General features: G+C 49.1%; 6 protein-coding genes, besides 1 other annotated feature; 2 read left to right on the top strand and 4 right to left on the bottom strand.

Moving 5' to 3' along the window:
• Window positions 1–780: 780 nt before the first annotated feature.
• Window positions 781–2,179, bottom strand: FFUJ_04861 (uncharacterized protein; the record flags this gene model as incomplete). XM_023571802.1 has 3 exons in its annotated part: window positions 781–814; window positions 866–2,051; window positions 2,110–2,179. The coding sequence occupies 3 exons, from the start codon at window positions 2,177–2,179 to the stop codon at window positions 781–783; spliced, it is 1,290 nt and encodes a 429-aa protein (XP_023426045.1).
• Window positions 2,180–5,164: 2,985 nt separating this feature from the next.
• Window positions 5,165–6,134, top strand: FFUJ_04862 (probable rho GDP dissociation inhibitor; the record flags this gene model as incomplete). XM_023571801.1 has 3 exons in its annotated part: window positions 5,165–5,258; window positions 5,580–5,951; window positions 6,004–6,134. 3 exons carry the CDS (start codon window positions 5,165–5,167, stop codon window positions 6,132–6,134), a joined length of 597 nt encoding a protein of 198 aa, XP_023426044.1.
• A 404-nt stretch (window positions 6,135–6,538) lies between these two features.
• On the bottom strand, window positions 6,539–7,669 carry FFUJ_04863 (probable ser/thr protein phosphatase; the record flags this gene model as incomplete). XM_023571800.1 has 4 exons in its annotated part: window positions 6,539–6,996; window positions 7,048–7,302; window positions 7,368–7,601; window positions 7,654–7,669. 4 exons carry the CDS (start codon window positions 7,667–7,669, stop codon window positions 6,539–6,541), a joined length of 963 nt encoding a protein of 320 aa, XP_023427155.1.
• A 1,819-nt stretch (window positions 7,670–9,488) lies between these two features.
• On the top strand, window positions 9,489–11,883 carry FFUJ_04864 (uncharacterized protein; the record flags this gene model as incomplete). XM_023571799.1 has 4 exons in its annotated part: window positions 9,489–9,601; window positions 9,668–11,325; window positions 11,381–11,692; window positions 11,750–11,883. 4 exons carry the CDS (start codon window positions 9,489–9,491, stop codon window positions 11,881–11,883), a joined length of 2,217 nt encoding a protein of 738 aa, XP_023426043.1.
• A 2,179-nt stretch (window positions 11,884–14,062) lies between these two features.
• On the bottom strand, window positions 14,063–15,894 carry FFUJ_04865 (related to fungal transcriptional regulatory protein; the record flags this gene model as incomplete). XM_023571798.1 has 3 exons in its annotated part: window positions 14,063–14,753; window positions 14,807–15,308; window positions 15,375–15,894. 3 exons carry the CDS (start codon window positions 15,892–15,894, stop codon window positions 14,063–14,065), a joined length of 1,713 nt encoding a protein of 570 aa, XP_023426042.1.
• Window positions 15,895–18,437: 2,543 nt separating this feature from the next.
• Window positions 18,438–20,914, bottom strand: FFUJ_04866 (probable amidophosphoribosyltransferase; the record flags this gene model as incomplete). XM_023571797.1 has 14 exons in its annotated part: window positions 18,438–18,477; window positions 18,530–18,872; window positions 18,928–18,955; window positions 19,008–19,085; window positions 19,141–19,157; window positions 19,207–19,414; window positions 19,477–19,493; window positions 19,547–19,908; window positions 19,961–20,113; window positions 20,170–20,316; window positions 20,374–20,416; window positions 20,464–20,590; window positions 20,658–20,723; window positions 20,891–20,914. The coding sequence occupies 14 exons, from the start codon at window positions 20,912–20,914 to the stop codon at window positions 18,438–18,440; spliced, it is 1,653 nt and encodes a 550-aa protein (XP_023427154.1).
• A 1,317-nt stretch (window positions 20,915–22,231) lies between these two features.
• Window positions 22,232–22,303, top strand: a tRNA (tRNA-Thr).
• Window positions 22,304–22,560: the final 257 nt, after the last annotated feature.

The raw sequence follows: 22,560 nt of genomic DNA, 5'->3' as shown, positions 1-22,560 counted from the left end.
TTGGAGACGGTTAAAAAGGCGGAGGGACGATGCGGGGAAGCCTGTGCAGCCACCTGAGCTGCGGGGGATGTTCAGGGGAGTAAAGACATTAAAACCTGGGGCAAACTCGCTACAAATTCATCGTAGCTTGCTTCACCGAGACACGATTTATCATATTAATTTTCATTTTATTTTACTTCAACGTCTTCATACATAATCCTAAAGAGTCGACACAGTCAACTCTACCATCCCCTCTCATATGGACGTCCCTCATCATGTCCATCTCCATCTCTGTCGTTCCGAAATCTCCAGTCAAGCAAGCAAACGGAACCTATCAAGCAAAAGACTCAGTCTCTACCAACTCATCTAGTATTGGTATCTCCCAAGTCAAAGGGGTATGTGCAAGGGGGGGTGAAGTAAGTTTTTGGTAACAAAAGTTGAATAAAAAAAAAAAAAAGAGAAAAGGTCAAAGTTGATAAGGTAAGGTATGGTATAGTGATGTGGTAAGGTAAGGTAAGTATAGCAGTAGTAGAGACATCGAAAGGGCGTCGTCTCAACAAGATGCCACTCTCGACATCTCATTACAGCAACAGGGTGAGAGTGAGTATTGGGTAGTGATTCCGTTAAAACGAGACACAACGACAGAAAATGAAGAAAACAACCAAGAAATACAATTGCCGCGCCGATCCAATCCAGTCCGCCCGTCCCATATCTCAGCCATGGTCGTGGTGGGTTTGTTTATTCAGGTCCCTACTAAAAGACCGAGTTTAATTTCCGAAGACATGACATACAATTCATTGCTTAGATAAAGTTCATAAGCCAAGGAACAATCGCGCTGTCAAACGTTAGCATGGATTCTTCAGTCAGAAAACACATATCTACTCACCCAACTGCAACCGTGGCACCCAGACCAAGTAACGCCCGGTTCTTCACCTTCTCTTTCCTCAGTTCTGTCTCGGTCTTGACCTTCTTCGACCTGGGCTGCTCCTCTGGTGTCTTTTCTGTCTCTTCACCGTCTTTGTCACCAACGGAAATATCTGCAGCCTTTCGCTTGCTCTTCTTGGTTGAACCTGGGGCCTCATCGACCTCGTCTTGTTCCTCATCGGCCTTGGCTTCGGTCTCCTTGGTCTTCTGGACCATCTCCTTGGCTGCTTCCATCATTTGGGCAATCTCCTCGGCAGTTGGAGGCTCGCCAGCTGTGGGCAGAGGAAGCTCAACTTCTGTGATTGTGCGCTTAGTTTCGACACCGTCCTCATCTTTGACGATGTCCTCCTCAACGTGGACCTTGACCTTCGGGTCCTCTTCCCTGGGTTCCAGAACGATAGCTGGCTCAAACTCTGTTGATTGGAGAACAATTTCCTCGCGCTTGGTCTCCTCGGCCTTAGCCTCGGTCTCAGCCACACCATTTACGAGATCGGTCTTCTCAGTGATAGTCTCGACAGTCTCGGCCTTGGCGCGGGTGCTTCGCTTTCGAGGCGAGGCAGGCGCACGCCTGGTGCTCTTCGTGGGACTAGCAGAACGACGAGATCGAGTGCTTCGAGGAATAGTCGAGGGGGTGGGAGGTGCCAGCACAGGATGCGACGCCTTGGCAAGATCAAACTTGGGAGGGGCGGTAATGCTCTTCTTGGGCGAAGATGAGTCTGGAGCTGTGGTCACGGTAATCTTGGCGGGATCGAGGAGAGCCCGAATCCAAGGAGCAATCTTGTACTCCTCGGCGAGGACGAGAGCCTGCTCCGGGGGGATCCAGATATTGCCAGCAGTCTCTTCGGGGCTCGTAGTCGGCAGAGACTTGATGTACCTGCGCTCCGCCTCCTCGTGAGATGCCTCAGCGTAAGGGAAGCTCGCCTTGAACATGCCTGTCGCGGAGACGTAACCGTCGAAGCTGCGGCGCATCAAGAAGTAGCTGCTAGGGCTAGACTTGAAGATGCCCGAGACGATACCTTTGGGAAGGGGGGCTCGGAGATGCGCATAATCAAAAACGCCAAGAGCCGCCTGCTCAGTCTCACCAGTGCCGGCCATCTTAGGTGTCAGCTTAGTCTGTCCGAGACGTCTACGCGCGACCAGATCCGTGTCTAGAAATAATTGTAAGCTTGCGATCTCGCGACACTGAAATAGCTTGGGAGTGTTTACAATCCGGAACGTCCTCTGTCATGAGAGGATTGTGCTTGGAGGGCAGTGTGCGCTCTTGATGGGAGGCCATTTTGTATGATGCTAAGGCGTGGCGCGACCGATTTGGAGTACCTCTAGATCGACAAATCGAAGCGGGATTGCGACGGGCGGCAGTGTTTGCGCTCGTATATCGGGGCGCAAATGATGATATATTAGGTAGTAGAGCCTGTGTAAGGATAAAAAGTCGCGTCAGTGATCGATTGCGATGAAAGGTGGTCGTTTCCAGGCGCGGGCTCGACTTCGGCGGGAACGGGCCGTAGTAGATTTGGCTTTGGACGTACCGTGTCAATGCAGGGCTTAATTCATTCAGCAGAAGAAAGAGGCCTTGAAGAACGTCAATGGCGCTTCAGGCAGTAAAATTGATAAGAGGTAGACAAATCTAACGGTGCCTATGCCGTAGAGATAAGGGGTGGAGAGAAAGAAAAGCAAGATGAAGTAGATGAGGGTGGAAAAAGGATCGCGACAAAGTCGACGAGCGAGACGAGGGAAGAGCTGAGACGAGACGGGAAACCAGTCGCGCAAATTAGATGCTCGATAGCGTCGAGGATTTAGCAGACGGCCCTGTTGGGCTAAAAGGAGATTAGCGCGATGCCAGAAAGTGGAGAGCTGCGAGATAGATTGGTACTGAGATTTGGGTGGTGAAGCAGTGCAAGTTGGAGGTCGCTCGTTAATATTTGATCAAATTACCCCCATTTTACCGTGCACCTGACTTAGCGCTATTACCCGATGAGTTCCCCCTGCCAGCGAAGCAACAGTACGTACCAACAAAATACCCTTCTACACGTCCCTCTTTTTTGCTACCGGCAGATCTAGTCGCCGATGCTCGTTTAATTTGATTATTTCTTTATTTGTTGAGCCAAGTAACGGCGTCGAAAGCTATATGATTTACAGTCTAGCTTATCAGTCGCGTATTATCGCTTCTACAGTCTAACAGTCCATGATGTCGTCTTCGACTTCTACTACTAGCCAGGAGTGCACGTGGGGAAACTCTGTTCTAGAGCCAGCCAGCAATTCTTCTGCCGCCCCTAGCAACCAGCCCAACAGGTCCAGCGCCAACCAAAGTCGTCGATCTTCAGGGTGAACCACACCCCCAACAAGTCCCTAGGGTCCCCCTGGACCTCGCTGTGCCCGGCGCGCGCGAACAGGCGACTGTTCATTTTCAGAACGCGGGGAAATGCACATGGGTTCGGGTTGTGGTTTTCAGATTTGCGATTGCGATTGCGGTTGCGCCATGAGACGGGATTCAGATGGAAGCGAAACAAGCAAGAGACACGACATGCATGGGGCTGAATGAGCTAACCTAGTGAGGTCACTGAAGAAGACACTGTCTGATGGATGGGTGTGACCTCTGTAGGTACAGTAGTCTCACTCGTCTCTACTGGGTTCGGTGATAGATGGGCTGCTAACATCTGCGACTCTGACGAATGGAGATGCACCATGTCACTTATCGCGCGTCAAGCACGGTAACGCTGTGCTCTGTGTGCCAGTGTTTTTCTCGGCTGATCGACTAGATCTGACAGCTAAAACAGACCTCAGAGCGTTCGATAGAGTTTGGCTGGGAATAAGGGACTCATCCAAAAGCAAAGCAATTCAAGCTAATCAATGGCTCAGCTCAGTTAATTCCTGTAACTGCGTGCGAATCAACCCCAGGTTTGGCTTGTCCATCTGTAGTGACAGGAGAGGCTTACATGGAGTGCCCTGTGAGACTGGCTATAACTGGGTTGCGTTATTATCTATTGCCGCTCATGTCTCAAATCTGTCGACATGCATTCACTTGCATGACAGCAGCGCGGAGGTTTGTGGATTATGGGTCCATTACCGACTGGTCCACGCGTTCAGAGTTGGGCAACTTGAAGGTTTTAAATCACTGTCTTATCTCAACCTCTGAGCGAGTCGTGACCAATTTACCCTATAGGAGGCTCAGATCATGTAGGTACAATGATCTGGTCAGGAAGAGCTTCGTGAATCGGAATGAGACATTTCAAAGCTTACCGTGTAGCAGAGACAGGAGCACAGATGTAAGGTACCCTTGTCACCCAATGTCAAGATGAGTTCTTTACCTCTTCGTCCGATGAGCATCCCACCACAATGTGTTGAAAACCTTGCCCACGAAATCAAGTAATGAGAAGCACTAAAACTTGTAATCGAAAGTCCCGTGTACTAACAAATTCAGGGGACTGTATAAAGGCCGCGTCAACAAGTAACATACTTGCTAATAGGAGGAGGGTGGTGGTCTAACAGAATACGAGCCTCGACTACCTATTCACACCCAAATCGCGATGCCCTCGATCGATTTTGATCTGATATGATCCACGAACCAAGGTCCCTCTATCACCTCCTATCTCTCAAGCTACATTAGAAGCAATGGATATAGCAGCACGATACCTCATTTTATTTAATGTATCATTACTCACGTCCTCAAACATTACTGTTGAAAACTCCAGACACTCAGAGCCACAGCCGCCATAAACCATCACAAAATAAGCCTCATTCTTCGAGTCCAGTCTCACATTGAACCCCTGAACGAAGCATTCTCCATAAGAATCGGCAACGTCCATTGGCGTTGTTCTCCGTATTTCTGACCTGAGATCAATGGCGGGCCAATCAGAGATCCGATTAAAGTATCCGGACCCACTATAGCAACCGCACTCAGTGACCGCCCTCCCCTAGCCTAGCCCAAACTCAGCCCAGCTCTTGCGACCTGTTGCAACACCGCCTGCGGGAACGGGAAGCCCCTCCATCGTCACCGCCATAAGCCCCTCCAAAGCCCGCCCAGACCCAAAGGACCAAGTCGAAGCCCAAGCAAGCCCGGGACAAAGCTCACCTCGACCTTGGCTGGGATTAACGAGTAAGCTTCCTTCTTTTTCCTCCTCCCTTCTTCTCCTCTTCTTTCCTTTTTCTTACCTCCAACTCTCTTACCTTACCTAATATCTTCTTAGGTATCGATCCGTCGCTATAGCATCCTCCGTTTCAACACCCCGCCTCTTGCACATCAGCTTCGCCCCGCTCGCCCACCATGGCTTCTCACGACGATGATACTATGCCCGAGGAGACTCAGGGCTACAAGCTCTCCCAGCCTAAGCAGAGTCTGGCTGAGTACCAGCAGATGGGTAGGTACACTCTGTTCCCTGGACGACCTGTACAGTAGGCGCGTTAGTGAGGCTCTGCGATATGCACAACACATAGCCCCTGAGCATGTGGCACCGTCTCGCAGCATGGTACCGACATGGCATGATCTTGAGATACTGCCCTGTTATCTGCTGTGTGATGTGGTCGAAGCTATACTGTAGCTGCAGTTATTGCTATAGGACAATTCTGCCTCTTGTATTTGAGCCAACACCTAGAATTGACTGTCTCCGCCCTGCCCACTTACCGCACCAGCCACTGCAATTGCGCTTCGAACTCAAAAGCTAACATTGAATTCACTCCAGACGCCGGTGATGAGTCTCTCCAGCGATACAAGGAGTCCCTCGGTCTCGGCGGTGGTACTGACATCTCCGACCCCAACGACCCCCGAGTCTGCATTATTCTCTCCCTGACCATGGACTCTCCTGGCCGCCCTCCCGTCACCATCGATCTCTCTACCCCCGGAAGCGAGACCACCCTCAAAGACAAGCCTTTCAACATCAAGGAGGGTGCCAAGTTCACCATGAGCGCCAAGTTCAAGGTCCAGCACGAGATTCTCAGCGGTCTTCACTACGTCCAGGTCGTCAAGCGAAAGGGTATCCGAGTCTCCAAGGACTCCGAGATGATTGGCAGCTATGCTCCCAACACTGACAAGCAGCCCACCTACGTCAAGAAGTGTAAGTTTCATGTTTAAAGTTTGGTCAAGATTTAGCTACTGATTCGCTCCAGTCCAAGAGGAGGAGGCACCTAGCGGCATGCTTGCTCGTGGTCACTACAACGCCATCTCTAGCTTCGTGGACGACGATAAGAAGAAGCATCTCGAGTTCGAGTGGAGTTTCGACATCGCCAAGGACTGGTAGACACCAACACCTTGATAGCGCGACCCGACGACATAACTCAAAAATACATATCACACACATCATGAGATAATGAGATACCTGAACATTGGAGAAGAATTTTACACAAAAAACTCACATAAAGCAAAAGAAAATCCCAATTTGGGCCGGAGAAAGGTGGTTGCTCTGTTTCGTATCGTCTACTCGTCACTGACGAGACAGTAATTGAGCTCGGTTTGGAGCTTCAATACTGCAGGAGAAGAAAAATCCCTATATACATCAAAGTCTATGCTATGCAATGCAGGTCTATTGTCTGTTGCAATGCGTGAATGCTTGCTTCCAAGACGTGGTATCATTGATGCGGATATCGTGAAGCCCGGGCTTGAAGCTCCAGGGTGCTGTAGGTGTGTATTCGTGATAAAATTCGTCTATAAGAAGTAGTCTGGCAAGGCATTACCGTCGGCAGACTTTTCGTTTCCGGGTTGGAGGTCCTTGTGGACATCGTTCTCGGGCGCGGCCGCAAAAACGTTGAAGAAACGCTCGCCCGTGTCACTCACTTCAAGAACACTGGCCATGTTCCCACAACGGTAGCAGTAGTTTGGCGCACTCCAGACAGTGCTGAGGCGGTCGTCGTAAAGGACCTGGAAGCCCTCCTGACAGAGTTGGTGGGCGCGGAGGATATGCGACATGTTGTTGACAGCCAGGAATTTCTTAACAACCTGTGCTCCAAAAGTGTACCCCGCGCCGCGGGGTGAAAGGGAGAACTCGTCGCGCTCAGGGTCAGGATCAGACCAGACGAGATCGGCCATGGGACCTTCATGGGGGATCTCGCGGAAACGGTCTATAATTTTGATCTGGTCGATTGAATGGATCGAAGGGGAAAGGCCTGATTTATCCCGTTAGTTTAGCCACCTTTGTAAGCTTAAAGTCTGCCTACCTCCGTGTACGCAAAATATTTGGTCGTTGATCACAACGCTCAAAGTTAAAAAGTCGAACATGTCTGTAAAGTAGTGCCACACATTGGCATTACCATATTTGCGCGAGCACTCTGTATAGAAGCCATAGGACTGTGTCACACCGCGCGACTCATGATTTCCTCGAATAAGATGTACGCGATTAGGGTACCGCAGTTTCAAGCAAACTAGTAGCGATATTGTTTCGACACTGAACATGCCGCGGTCAACGTAGTCTCCTATTGTACCCCACCAAGGTCAGCAAGTGCTCACGTCGTCGATATCTGATTTTGCGGGCGATTACCAAGGAACAAATAGTTTGTGTCGGGGCAGTAGCCACCGATGCGGAAAATCTCGATTAGGTCGAAGAACTGGCCGTGGATATCTCCTACGACTGTGATGGGCGCTTTGACATGGACGACGTTGGACTCGCGCATAAGAAGTTCTTTCGTCTTGGCGCAGACTGCTTCGATGACAGACTCGGCTAGCAACTCCTTGTTGTACAAGCGCGAGATGCACTCGTCGAGATCGACGGATGCTGGGGAGGACAGGTCAGACTGGGAAGCCTTTCGGTTCGGCGCGGCGCTTACAAGGTAGCCCAGGCATATTGGGATGTGATGGTCGTTGCTGTAGATGCCGACGTAGTGATGTGGCTAGTGGGTGGGTCACTGAATGTGTATTATCGTGGGAATCGAGAATTGCAGGTGATCGTCGGTATCATTAAGGGTGAAGGTGTCGGGTTCGGCTCCTGTCAAGGATGGTGTCTGGAAGTGAACTCGGTGGTTGTACCAACATGATCGGGATCAAGGTGGTTCAGTTCACATGGGCGCAGGTTGAAGACGTTGGTGATTAACGAGCGCGTGGGCGGTGAAAGGTCGAGGGCTCGCTATGCAATGAAACCAGACAAATTGCGATTGCGTGTAGAACCGTATTCTGTGATTACATATACAGTGGGAGGATGGTGATGTTGAAGTGGTGGTGGTATGTGCTTTTTGGGCGGTGGGATGTTTTAGCTGTGCATCAGTAGGTACGTAGTGGTGGTGGTGGTGGTGGTTTGCTTACCTAGTCGTTGCTGATGACGGTGCCTCGGCGGGAAGAAGGCCCGGTCATCTCCCCACACTTTGACTACTATTAAGATGGAGATACTCGATATTGGGACAATGGGTTTGTATAGAGCCAGTAATAATAGTCTGATTGATTAGATATCACAATGCTTACTTAGTAATATACGAGATATGCTTTGTGAGGCTGAGCTGAATGACGGGTATAGTCAACAAGGTTCGAGGACAGCAGTTTGTAGGGATCATCAACGATCATAGAAATCCATGGCCATATTGGTAAGAAACATTGTGCTGTGGTAGAGAATCAGTGTTTCTGACGTGCTGTTTGTTGTTTGTAATGTAGCTTACATTTCTCGCCGTAGACATTCTTTTGACAATGGTATGAGAAATGTCTGAGAACTGGTTACTGTATGTACACAACGAGTCTGGACAATTATTGAGATTGTAGGTAGTTTCATGAAACAATAAGCTTAACTACCTATACTATGATCCTGGGCAAGCGAAGCGAATGCAGTAGCTGCTAGTTTGGGTAGATTGGTCATAATGGTCAACGATTAAAACAGACACGGCGAAGCTTGGTGGAACAATGCAATTGACCATAACGAGACAATACGACAGCATAATAGGGCTCTTCTCTAATAATGCATGCCAAGAAGGAGCCCTGATCGCATTTGTAGCCGCCGGGAATGCCCCAAAGTCTATTTCAGTTTCAACCTTCCTCGACTCAAAAGTGGCCCGTGCGCACGCGACAACACTTTCAGCATCGCCATCCACCAATGGATGACTATCGTCGCCATCAATATCCTGTTAATTGAGCTTCAGCTCCAACGTCAAGTCAATTTCGACTTCTCCATCAATCAGCCGGACATCGCCAGCCTCTCTCTCCAGGCCCTTCACACACAAATATCTCTGAATGAAGCTCCTCTGATATTTTGCCTGAGAAGGTCCAGGGAGGGGGCTTTCGCATTCGCATGTCGCGACCGCGCGCGGGCACTTGCACCAACGAGCTTGGGCTGTAACAGTAACATTCTCAAGCCATATTTTCAGTCTCAGCAACACAGACTCTGTCGCCTCGCCTCGCCTCTCAGTCGCGCCGAGGCCCCTGCTGTGAGACGTATCACAGTGTTACTCAACCCAGCCTCAGGCCGCTTCATCAAACTTGTTTCCTTCTCTCGGGCCGTGTCCGCGCCTGAACTCGTTCACTTTCTGCTGATCAAGTCACTGTCTCTTCTTTAGCATCACAAGTATTATATGCACCACGGCGGTATTTTCTCTGTGTTTTTCTTGCCGTTGTTTGTTAACAGGATAGTGTCCTGTGCTGATAGGAAGCTATCTTTCACAAACTACGCTTTCCTTCATCAGTCATGTCTAATACAGCTCCTGGCCAGTCTCGGCCAGACGACGCCAGATGCTATAACTGTGGCGATTGTGGCCATTGGACTGTTGCATGTCCAGAACCCACCAGGGAAACTCCTGCGTAAGTATCAAGCTCTCTCAGCTTGTCTCTATCGTTTATACTCTTCACCTATTAACTTCAGAATAGTGGTCTCGCAGCCTGGAGAAACGCCAACGCTCCTGGACACGGAGGTAATAGAGACCATGGTGGTCCCAAAAAGTCTAAAGGTCCCATCATCACCAAATATGCACCTGCGCCTGTGCCAACATCAACACCAAGCGCGGCTCGATACGGTCCTCCTCCAGGATATGGGCCTCCTCCACCTACACACTACCCCGGAGGACCTCCCTCCTATCCTCCGCAATACCCTCCTTACGGATCCTCAGCATCTAACTACGCACCACCTGGCTACGCACCTCCAGGCTACTCTAACCCATATCCTCCACCTTCTTATGGTGGTCCTCCCCCAGGTCTTCCGGCAGCACCTCCCAGGCCTCCCGGCACATACGCTTCTCCCCCTCCGCCTCCTCTTCAACCTCAAGCGCATCCACCTCCATATCCACCGCGCGCATATGGTCCTCCGCCTCGCCAAGACCACGTCCCCTACCCTCCACAGCCTCATTATCCCCATTATCCACCGCCAGCTTCAGCACCATATGCTCAGCATCCACCGCCGCCATCATACCCGCCCCCTTATCCCTCTCACAGCGCGCCTCCGTCATATGGGCACCCTCCACCTTCGCGGCCCCCTATCCCGTCACCAGCACCGCCTCCCGCATCACGTCCACATCGACCAGCTTCATCCTCATTACCACGCCAGAATTCTGCCTCAACATTACCTTTGCCAGCTTCTTTGCCCCCTAAACCCTCTCTACCCCCTAAACCACCACAGCCCAATCAGCATGGTCAACCTGGTAGGGGACGGCGGGACTTTTCTGACCATTCTCGAGATCATCGCAACAAGCGAAAGAATGACCGACACTCTCGTAATCACGATCATCGACAAAAGAAGAACCAGCCCCATTCTCGGCCGGATCAGAAGCCACAAGAGAACAACAACAGACGCCCCGATCCCAAGACACCCAATCATCCTAAACCTGCGCCGTCTCCTCAACAGGGGGATCAGAAAGGCTCAACAACTGCTGTTAAACCAAAGTCAAGCCCGCCTGCTGATTCTCCTGAAACTAAAAAGGTTCAAGTTGAAACTCCTAGACCTGATTCATCACAGAGACCAGATATAGCACCCGAAAAGGCTGTCGACGATGAATTCGAATGGGACAAGAATGCCATATTCGCAGAGCCAGAGCCACGTCATCCACCAGATGAGGTTGGTAAGCCATTGCCGGCAGAATATAACGATGAGGTGCTTCTTCCAAGAAAATGGGATGCAGAATGCATCGAGTCGGACTATGTTCAAGCTGACAATATCGAGGAATACGTGAAGCCAATACACGAAACTCCGTATTGGTCAAAGATCGAACACGACCCCGCGTTCGTGCGAGACGGCAAGCTTCCTAGCGGACACCCCATTGCCAATCTCCCGCCAAGGCCACCACCAAAACTTGAGGAGATCGTTCGGAGCGAAAGTTCCGAAAGTGGCGAGGTCCATGAACGACTTGCGAAACGAGGTCACCCAGACGACGGTACCCCTGGTGAGCGTCCACTGAAGAGACAAAGATCCCGAAGCTCTTTCGACGCCGGCCGCAGAGGATCACGGGGCCGGCATTCACTCTCGCGTGATTCGTACGTTCCACAAGGACGCAGGTCACGTCCAGGTAGTCCCGAACGTCGACCTACAGAATTTCGTAACGTCGACGACCAGCTACGATCGATAGACCGGTACCAACCAGACCGGGATAGAGATCATAGCCGTGGTCGTGGACGTCATCGGAGCCGTACTCCAAGTCGCAGTCGACACCGTAGTCGGAGTCGGAGTCGAAGTCGGAGTCGAAATCGCAGCCGTAGTCCTAGTCGCAGCCGCCGCCGCAATCGAACCCCAACGTCGCGCGACTCATCAGTATCTGCTGCATCTTCAGGATTGGATTCCTTGGAAGCCGAATTGCTGGGACGAGATACTAAAGCAAAGACTCCTGAAGGATCTCCACGGCCGAAGTCGTCCTTGTCAGGGCTCAAGCCAAAACGGCGACAAGCGAAGCTCGATTCAGCGTACAGGTATGTGATCGTGATACCCCGTGTATGTGGATGCCATCAAAGCTAATATCAGAATAGTCGTCGTTGGTAGGCTACACAAAGAAAATGGCAGCGTATTACAGCTTCTCAACGTTACTGGTACATCATGTTTTCTTTCTTCCGTTCCCCAACTTGGAACCGCAACTCGCGTTGCAATGATTCCATGTATCTAGGCCAGGCACTATTCCCTCACTTCACTTCTCTTCCCTTCGCTCATTAAGCACCCGTCCCACACACGGGCTGTGCTTCTCTTCATCTTAGACTTTATTAGAATGGCGCTGAGATTTCGGAGTATTTTTTAACGATCATCATGAACAAGCCGCATGACTGGCGTATATTTCACGAGGTATGCGTGGGATCATTCTTAATCTTACAACCTTTACTCTGTTTCTCTATTCCCGCTTTTGCCAGTCAGCTGGCTGTTCATGGTATCAATCATGACCTGTTGGTGCGCCATCGACCAACGTTGTGTGCCTGGCCGTTCCTTTACACATTCCTCTACTACTTTATGCTTAAGTGAATGCTCCGATGTTCAGGTCCCTACGGTCGAAGGTCAGTGTCTTATCACCACTGCCAGTGAGAGGTAAGGTAGGCTCATAGATATACTCATGGCTTTTACGAACAAGTTTCTTGTTCAATTTTGATGGCATTAAAGAGAATTGAGTAGAATAGACTCGACAAGGCATTGATAGCTAGCAGATCACTGTCGTATAGCAGTCTCTACTACGGTAGTATCAGCATCGGTAGATCTGAGCCTGCTTTGCCCAGTCCCTGTCATTGGCAGCGAGTTTGATTTCACAACCGCTATCGAGGCTGCAATTACGCGTCATCTATTTTTAACGATTGAAGTTGCAAGTCTGTTTGGATCTAGCAAGTTCATATTGTTATCTCATACCAATTCTCTGGTTCATACCAGGGAACGGCTGTCTACTGTCTTCTCGAGTGAGAAGCAATGCAATCCGTCACATCACTTCAATAGAATACCATATCAGCGTCAATGAAAGTAAGCAGTCCTCCTGGACCTGCTAGTCATGTTGTATCATCACATATAACTATTAAAAGAGGATTTCTATCTAGGAAGCATGCATTGCTAGTCCGGCTACCTACATACGGAGTATAAGACCCGCCAATGGGAATAGCTCTGTTTGGGATCTTATCCTCGCTCTTATCCATTCCCTTTGGACCTATTCATTCATTATATGCGAAGTGAAGGTGAAGAAACGTGGTTGCACAACTTCTGGTTCCACTTTGATTATGTGATTCCGTTATCGCTCGCTGCTCATGCGAGTTCCAACGCCTCTCCCTTGTGTAAGCGGAAACTTTATACTTACCTGCCAACTGATACCTACAGCCAACAGAGCATGCAATGTAATGTGCACCCCTCATCCAATCTAAGTTCTGGGTTCGGTTCAGATCTGAGGGGTAAGGAGAAAAGAGGAATCTGACATGACAACTATGCCGTGTCACCCACGTTACGTTTTGCTTTGTAACACGAGAGTCGAGAGCCCATATCTTCCTACACGTGTGTTGTGTAGGCGTAACCGACGCCGTTTATTTCGCTCAACAACGACCTGAGCCAGGCTAGAATAGGCGACTCTCGCAGGCGCCAAAAAGAAGTCAGGTGTTTCGGCCGAGATTTCATGCTCAACCTACTTTGGACAAGCTGCATGCTTCTAGTTCTTCTACTCAGTGGGGACTGACTCTATAGGACCAGGACCCTGTCCCTTAAACACGATGGGCTTGTCAGATCCATCTGAGCGTTGGACAAATCAGAGTTGCAGGGTCGATTTACGCCGTAGACGATAGAACGGGGCCTCTGTAATCGGGACTCGAAACACAACAAGTAGCTCAAGAACAAGTCAAGCAACAAAGGATAAATGTCAAGTGACATCTTACAAAAGCTACCAGCATCCAACTCAGTGTCGTATGAATGGCGGGTCTGCTGATAAATCGCGTGTCTTGAAGTAAGGTAGCTAAGCTAGAAAAGTACTTGGTTGAAATCGGTGAAGCCATCGTGAGATTCGATCAGTCTAGAACCGGCAATTGCGAAATGACCCTTCCCGGCGCCCAAAACACCCTCTATTCTCTCTCTAGCACTGCACCATGGACAGCTGGCCAAAAAAGACACGCGGCGTTCCTCTAACCTATTAGCTACAGCTTTAACTCCGAGCTTGCAACCGAACTGAAATGAACCCTAGAATGAAGCACAAGTCTCAACTCGACACAACTTTTCGCTCGACGCTAAATAAAACACACCGCAGTGACAGGCAGTATAGTACGTATGGACTGGATCCAGTGTACACACCCTGTAACAAAAAACACAGCAACAACATCATATCATATCATGTCAGATCAAACAATCAAGTTCTCAAATCCCATCCCCCGTAGATCATGTAGCCAGTTGACATTATCGGAGCCGCGCGAATCCTGCATCGCCCATGTCGCTTTGAGCATTTCAATTGCCGTGAAGAGATACCCCCATGGACAGATTTGCCAAATCGACAACAGCCGTGCCAGGGTCCAAGTGCGTTTTTCAGGGTCTCGTGTCTCGGCCCCTGCAACAAAAGTCGGCCACGACGATGCTTTGAAGTATGGGTCATTCTCATCGATGGCGGCTAAATTTCTCAAAACGTCCTCCAGCAGGAAATCGGTGTCAATGGACCGTACAGACCGAACTAGCGGTAGCGCTTGGAGGATGTACAGGCAAGCTGCTGACCGGTGTGCCGCAGCTAGACACACTCGACTCTCAAGATCCTGAACAAGGTTGTGTTGTCGTAAATAGTCTGCCCAAGCTGGAATGTCTACAGCAAGAGCCTCGTCTATTAGAGCAATTGCCTTGTCTGCCGCACCTAGAGACTGGTCTGTCCAGGGCACTTCGTGGGACAGCTCGGATGCAGAAAGAATGATGTTCAGAATCTCCGGAGGACAAGACAAGTAGCTTGTCAATTCCACACGCTTCATAACGGGTAAGAACTGGAAAGCTTGCCGTGCAACACGAGCTGCAAGGCCACCAGATGTCAACGTCGAGCCCAGAATGTTGTAGCTTTCAAAAGTCAGTGTCCACTGCGAGTACACCAGTGGCTAGGATGGACTTACATGAAGCTGTCAGTAATGACACGGTCCCGCAACATTCTACTAGATGCGTCGGGATTACTATCCGGGTTGAGCAATGCCATGATGCTTGTGGCGCCTTCCAAGTGGGCCCTCCAGCTCTGGTTGTCTGACTTATCCAGATCAATCAAGTCAAACTTGATAAAAAAGTGCATGGCAGCTAATGCCACCTCACTGCCTGCCGGGTCAAGGGTATCGAGCACCTCCCTCATGTGGCTCATGGCCTTTTGCTTCGCCGTCAAGGCATCGATGAGAGCCTGTCGTGTCACAAGATCTTTTGAACGTAGCAGGGAAAGATAGCCCGCGGGATTGGTGAGGCCTGCTGGTATTTCGGTAACACGACGAAATATGTTGGACCAATGGATCGCCGAAGTGGCAACAAGAATCTGCAAGAGGAGCGGGTGCTTCCGCGTCAAGGGTATCAGCTCACGGAACGGGTTTTCAGGCGTGTCTCGGACCACAAGATCTTTGCAGACCCTCTCGCTGACTGGGGCACTCATTAGCATCGGCTAAGAGGGGGAGAAAAAGAACCAAAACTAGAGCCAGGACTTACAATGCGCTAGGTAGTATCGTGATGTGCGGTCAAGGTCCTGGAACAACGGATCTGTAAGTGCAGCAGGAGAAGGCCAGGGTATGCTAGGATCGTGCGAAGGGGCGTCCTCAGAACCCGGCGGGGTTGGCTGCTGCTGTTGCCTTTGCTGTTGTTGGTGCTGATTCATCTCTTCTGCCTCTTGGGCGGCCTGTTGGGCTTGCTGAACCAGACGCGCCAGCGGATGTTGGTCGCTATAGTCTGGTTGAGGCTGAGGTCGAGCGCGATCATGCTGACCCTGGCCCTGTTGGTGGCCGGGAGGTGATACAGAGGTGGAAGCATCAGATTCGTCGGGTAGTCGCCGGCCGGGAGGGGGATTGACATTGCCGTGGGAGTCAATTCCTTGGGTCCAAACGAAGACCTTGCCATACCCGAGGCATTCCTGCCCTGAGACCGCACATTTGTGGCATGTCGGCCATGAGCGGTCGCAGCGCAGGCGTCGACGACGGCAGTTGTGACACGGTTTGGTGTTGCTTGGCGGCATGCGCCGGGTGCTGACAGAGCAGCTTGACAGCTACAGAGGGTGTCTTGTGTGCTGCGCTGGACTGGACTGGAAGGTCAATCGAGTCCTATGATTTCACTAGGTCCAGGTCGTGCTCGAGCTCTTTGTGGCGGGCGAGACAGCGGTTTGGATGTAACGAGCGAGTCGTTACAGAAGGTTCATGGTGGACTCTTAATACAAAGAGAGGATATCGTTGCCGTGGGTGTAAGTGAGGGGTAGGGAGGAGTTTAAGTTTTGGTGACAGCGACAAGTAATAGTAATAGTGATGAGGATGATGATGAATAGAAAAAGATTGTGACGGAAAAGTAATGTAATGGAGTTATTATTATGGAAAACTAGTACGGACGGAGTATTGTAGAAATGGAGGTAGGTGCTAACTAACTAACTTGGTACAAGGAAGGCACGACGACGAGGATGGAATGGCACAATTGGAACATGGAGGGGTAAATGGAAGGAAGGGTGCGGGTTGAGATGGGAATAAGGTAAGATCAGGAAGAAAGAGCATTGAGTCTACGTCAGACTAGGTAGGAAAGACCATGTCAGCCAGCTCTTTTCTTCGGTACCTTTTTTAGAAATTGGAGAAGAACATCCGTTCCGTCCATATCCAGATCAACCTGGAAAGATCAGCAGCTCGAGCCACCCACGTTATGGAACTTTCTTAGACGAAACTACTTGAGAGTCTGTCATGGAGATAGTCACACGGCACGGAGTATGGATACTGTACAAACATAGAGTCTAGGGTGTGCAAATCCATCTTATAAACCAACCCAACCTACCAACTTTACCGTCCAACCGACATGAATAAAAAATGACAGGCAATCGACTAACTAACTTATACAATCTAGTACTGATTCGACTAGTCTATGCTAAGAGCAGATCTCATGACTCGGCTCCAATAGGAGCTGACAATCATTAGCATCAAGCATCTAGGAATAGTACGTACGTAAATTGTATAGATGGGCACACCCAATATTTCCCTCTCCCTCTCTGTGATCCATACCATAATCCCCAATGAATACAACGCCCGCCTCACCTCGCTCTCCCTCTGGAAAGCAAGAGAAAAAAAAACAGAAGCCCCACGTTCGCTGTCAGATCTCCCGACTATGGCCGATGCTATTCCTCCCCAAAAAGGCAACGAAAATACATACCGTGCAGCCGAGCTCCGGGACCTGCATTACAAAGCTCCCACAAGAGTCCGCAGAAAGCTTGTCGTTGTGGGTTCAACGCTATCACGTCCAGCCATAGGTGACAGTGTTGCCCAATTTGGAAACCAGCTGTTCTTCGAAGCCTTGTTCTTCTTGTCTTCTTTTTTTCTCTTTTCCCTCCCTTTTTTTTTTTTTGTGAGGGGTAGACTAATCCTGATGTGTCTGTCTGTACTTTGTATGATGCGTTGGAGATCGTGATGTAGCCTCTGCTACGGAGCATATGAACCGCCCGTGGCACTATCTACTTATGATCCGCATCCTACCTCCCGTCGCTTTGCCTTGCCTTAGCATAAACTCCCCAATGCCCTATAATAACGGAATGCATCTCTTTCGTGGTTTCTGACTAGGGTAGCCTGAATAATTCTATTCTCTCACAACATTACATTAGTCAAAGAATTTAGTTTATGAAATCTGGCTTCTCCGATTGAAACCCTCTCCAACCCTCTCCAACCACAATAACTAACAAGGCCACTAACTAAAACAACTAGCACATCCTCCCCTCCTCAGCCAAGCAAAACAGTTCTCAACGCCAGCAAGGTTCCAGCAGGGAAATCCTCTAACATGGGTCTGTTTTGATGGAGAAACCTTGACTTTCTCCTCATGAGGCTCCTCCCACCTTTGCAACAATTCCACAAAAAATGCCAACTGACCTTCACGATACTTGGATTTCTTCACCTTGCTCACCGTACTTATTCCACTAGGTCTACATCTTATGGACCTGAGTTGCAAAAACTGGTGATGACGGGTACAGTGGAGTGATTCAACTCCAGACTCTTGTGAACCCTGGATTAGAAAACCGGAGAACACATCATGCGTTGTTTTGATCTCTCTAGTTTCACACATACCGAAGACATTTATTCCAATCCACTCGAGGTGAATATAGTCCCTTCAATTGCCGATGTCTAGGAGTCGAGTTCAAAATATGGGGGTGGTAAAATGTCTATCAACAAATCACCCATTTCGATATAGCACCAATTGGTCGAGCAATACTTCAAACAACGCTTATAAATTTGGCTTTTCGTAATCTCGTACCCATCTAGGCCTTGCGGCATCTCTAGTATCCTCATGCCGCGCAGGGCTGTCAGCCAAGGCTGTAACTCTATGACCGTACTCTTGCTCACAGCTGGCTGGCAGCCCTGCCGGCTATATTATTTTTCGTGGCATCTTAGATAATCGTCTGACACGCCATTCTATTTTTCGTCTCTGAATTCCATTTCCAAGCCCGTATGGAGACTCATTCGTCTTCTCCAGCGCAATGCCTTGCTCCAAGCGCGAGTATGATTCCATTGTTCAAATACTCTTGTGCCTCATGCCCAGCACCTATGAGGTTGTGATCTGTTCACTTGCCATGTTGTGAAGACTGTAAATCGTGTCAGCAGAGGTTGCCCACTAAGCCCTTGGTAGAGACTGACCTAATATCTTCTCGCTCATCAGCCTCAGGCCCATTTGTAGGCCCAGAGCTGACAACCACGTTTCCGCCCTCATCACCACCAGCCTTGATGGTAGTCAAGGTTTTCGCCTTCCGCTTGCCGCTACGGAGATCACTGAGATGTTCGAAGTATCCTTCCGGCACTTCTGTGACATACTTGCCACAGAAAACTCCTGTCTCAAAAGACGTGACCTTACTTGTGTCCTCTGCAGCCTCCATACACGCGGCCTTCAGACCATCAGGTCCATCAAGATCTTGGAAGATGACCTGGTCGGCACCTATGTAGTCGGCAATTTGTTGGTTTGTTCGGCCATGAGCAACCAAATCTTCACAAAGGTTAGTAACAAGACAGCCTAAGAACAGGACAAAACATCTTCATACCAACAGGATCCGCAAGATCGATACCATACTTCAGTGTTGTTAGTAATATGCTCAATATTCCATGCCGGTGTAAAACTTACGATATGGGGATATATGCACTCTGGAGATGCTGAAACAAAGATAACCTTAACAGCACCAGCTTCTCTGGCCATTTGAACCTACATTCACCCATTAGTTCTACCTCACAGACAAATTCATCGTCATTTTGCTCACGATCTGTCCAGATGTAGCTAATTTCCAAATTAGTATTGATCATTGGATGTAAGAAAGTTTACTTACTGCCACGCACGACACTGTCGTCCACTAGGATGAGGTTCTTTCCGCGGAATTCTGAGTCGATAGGTGAAAGCTTGCGGCGAACACTCTTCATTCGAAGAGCTTGGTTGGGAAGAATGAAGGTTCGTTGAACATATCGGTTCTTAATTAGAGCTGTGACGTATGGCTTGCCAAGCTTCTCAGCAAGAGTAGCAGCGGCAATGTTACTTGTCTGTTGATAGTGAGTCAGCTTTCACGTTTTCACGAACGTCATGACTCCTAAACTGCGCATACCTCTGGAACAGGGATGACTGGGAAATAGTTAGTATAGTTCAAAGGCAGGAAACATATGGATATCTCATACCTGCATCAATCTCTTGAACGCCCTTCTCTCCGAGAACCGCACGAACCTTCTTGGCCAGCTTCTCTCCCATGTTTTGTCGGCTACGGTACACCGAGATTCCGTCCATGGTTGAGTCAGGGCGAGCAACGTATACGAATTCGAAACAATCGGGTGTGTAAGGGCGGTCGTTGATAATCTGACGGAACTTGGGAGCACATCCCTTCTGCAAGAAACAGGCCTGACCAGGGAGGATGTCGACAATGTTTGAGAAGCCGAGCTGCTTCAGCACAACGGATTCGGAGGCAACGAGGTAATCTTCAGTACCGGGGAGTGTGGCGGAAGGTCGAGAACCAATGCAAAGAGGTCGGATACCGTTGGCGTCACTGAGAATTGTCAGTCTTTGATAACAAGTCGTTTAAAATGGCGACAACTCACCGGAAGGCAAGAATGCCAAAACCAGCGATCATGGCAGTGCATGCGAAAGCGCCCTGGCACTTGGCGTAGACATCACCGAGAGCAGTGAAGATATCCTCCGAGTTGGCGCGAGTCTTGCCGAGCTGCTGGAGGCCGTGAGCGAAGATGTTGAGGCTATTGGCACAAATCAGTCATCGTGGTTCGAATCAGCGCGAGTTTCGATTACGCACAGGAGCTCCGAGTCGGAATCGGAGTTGACGTGTCGGTGGGCTTCCTCGTCGAGGAACTTGCGGAGGTATTCGGTGTTGACGAGGTTACCGTTGACGCTCATGGAGATACCGAAAGGAGCGTTGACGTAGAAAGGTTGAGCTTCGGAGCTGTAGTTGCAATTTTGGTCAGTGGTGTACGAGATTGTGTGCTCCAGTAACACATACGCAGAAGCAGTTCCCATGGTAGGGTAACGAACATGGCCCAGGCCTATGGAGAGTCAGTCTCCGTGTAATCTGTGCATCGCATTGCCATACCCATGTAACCGGGGAGATGCTCAAGTCTTCGGCCATCGGAAAAGACCTTGCTGGCCATACCGAGACCCTTGCATTGAGAAACTCGTCCACCCTGGCAAACAGCGATACCTGCAGCATCTTGTCCACGCTATGGCTGGTTAATATCCATAGATATCGAATTTCGGGATTCGGGATATTCGCGATGGAGGACTAACATGTTGTAGATAATACAATGTCTCGTGGAGATCAATGGCGGCGGAGGTAGCCTCCTGGTCACCTAGCTATTAAAGATTGTCAGTACATGATATGTGATATCATGTTGTGTTCCATTTCTTCAACTCTTTTGGTAGCACTTCCGTCTCAAGTCCGAGCACGGGCAAGGGTCTCTTTTTTTCTATGAGCGCGGGGGAGGGGCAATAGAGAGAAGAACAGAAGAGTGAAGACTCACCAAAATGGCCGAAACACCACACATGTTGAATATCGTGTCACGGAAATGGTTCGTGTAGAGGTTGAAGAGGAATCGAGTGTTCTTACACCCAAACAAGAGTTAGACTTGTACCAGTTTGTTTGTGAAACCTACGGGAAAATTTTTCTCTTCTGGTCACGACGATATCGGTCATTTTTTTGGGCGACCACAAATCATTTGGCGGGGTATCGTATTGGCTGAGGCGGGCCGGACAATGATCCGCAATGGTGGAGTCCCCCAAAATATGCCATTTCTTTACTCCATGTTAGTGACAGTTGAACTCAGTATTAATCACGAAGTCAAAATATCTGTTCATTTCTCAGTCATTTTGTCGTTATTGCAGAAGATCAGACGTCATTTATCGTGAGAAATATTCCAAAACATATAATTATGGCTGAAGTTTCGATAATTGGTTCAAGTTGCAATCCGACTTGATCCATCAAACAGGCCCAAACCGTGTAAGTGGGAGCCAAGATATCGATAGCAACTGATAACAGACTGTCCAAACTTCATGGAACATTAATCCCGCATTCGAAGTTCTCGTGTCAACTGACCACTTTAATGTAACATTGACTCGTTTTACACCTAAGCTTCACCGCGGTTGTACAGATCCCAGAAGCCCACATAACACGGGACGCTCGGAAGACGGCAACAAATACCAGTCCGGCCACCGGTATCCATACAGGGAATCATTACCTTATCTACCAACTGTCTGATGAATTTTATGCAACCCTTATTTACCTATTGTTTGACTTATTAAACAGTTCCTTCCGCATTTCCACAATTAGGCACATAAAACATCAGGATTTCGATCAATACTATCTGTAAGACAGGTAGACATGTGTAGGTATGCACATAAGTTAGTAAGTACTACCTAACTATGGGGTACTGTATACATTATCCCAAAATCTTCAAGGTTCAACGGCTCTTGGATATCTCTCAGGAATATAAAGCAGGCATATCAGTCGGCAACTAGACAGTCTAACCTTTTGATTAATTTTGTTCTCCTGGTCACTGCCTGTCTTGCAATTTCTGAGTCATAGCGCATCTGACAAGTAAATGTAAAGACCATGTAATCAAGCTTACACGGGACAAGGATTGATCTGTATGTATGACGCAATCACCCAGCCAGCTTGCCATCCTCCACAAATAACAGCGTTTTCCACATTCCTATTCTTCTTGTGCTTCTTCTTCTGCAGGACCCATACTCCCCTTGCTTCAAACCCAAACTGGGACTATTCTATCTATTCACTCTGTTAATTGTCCGAAATATAAATCCCAACTCAGCCGCCGTCCTTTAACAAGCGAGGAATCACCTCACAAGCCCCGTTGGCTCAGTGGTAAAGCGTATCACTAGTAATGATAAGATCACTGGTTCGATTCCAGTACGGGGCAAGTGATTTCATTAAATTCATCTTTTGCCGAGTTAATAAGTATCTTTTTTCGTAGCTGCGATGGCTTATAGTGTTGAGGCAGCTGCTTCCATTTTCTTGGCGGTAGCCTTGCTTAGTTGTATGTAGCACTTTGGTTGGACCTCTTGAGTTTTAAAAGTAAACAATATAGTATTTCTCTTACTAAACGAAAGTCTAAAACCGATTGACAGGAAACGCACTATAAGACGATAGATAATATAAAGTCATTGCTTGTTGCCT

Source organism: Fusarium fujikuroi, chromosome FFUJ_chr02, assembly GCF_900079805.1.
Source record: "Fusarium fujikuroi IMI 58289 draft genome, chromosome FFUJ_chr02".
Taxonomy (NCBI): Eukaryota; Fungi; Ascomycota; class Sordariomycetes; order Hypocreales; family Nectriaceae; genus Fusarium; species Fusarium fujikuroi.
The sequence above is the reverse complement of the archived record's forward strand: the minus strand, read 5'-3'. Positions and strand labels throughout refer to the sequence as shown.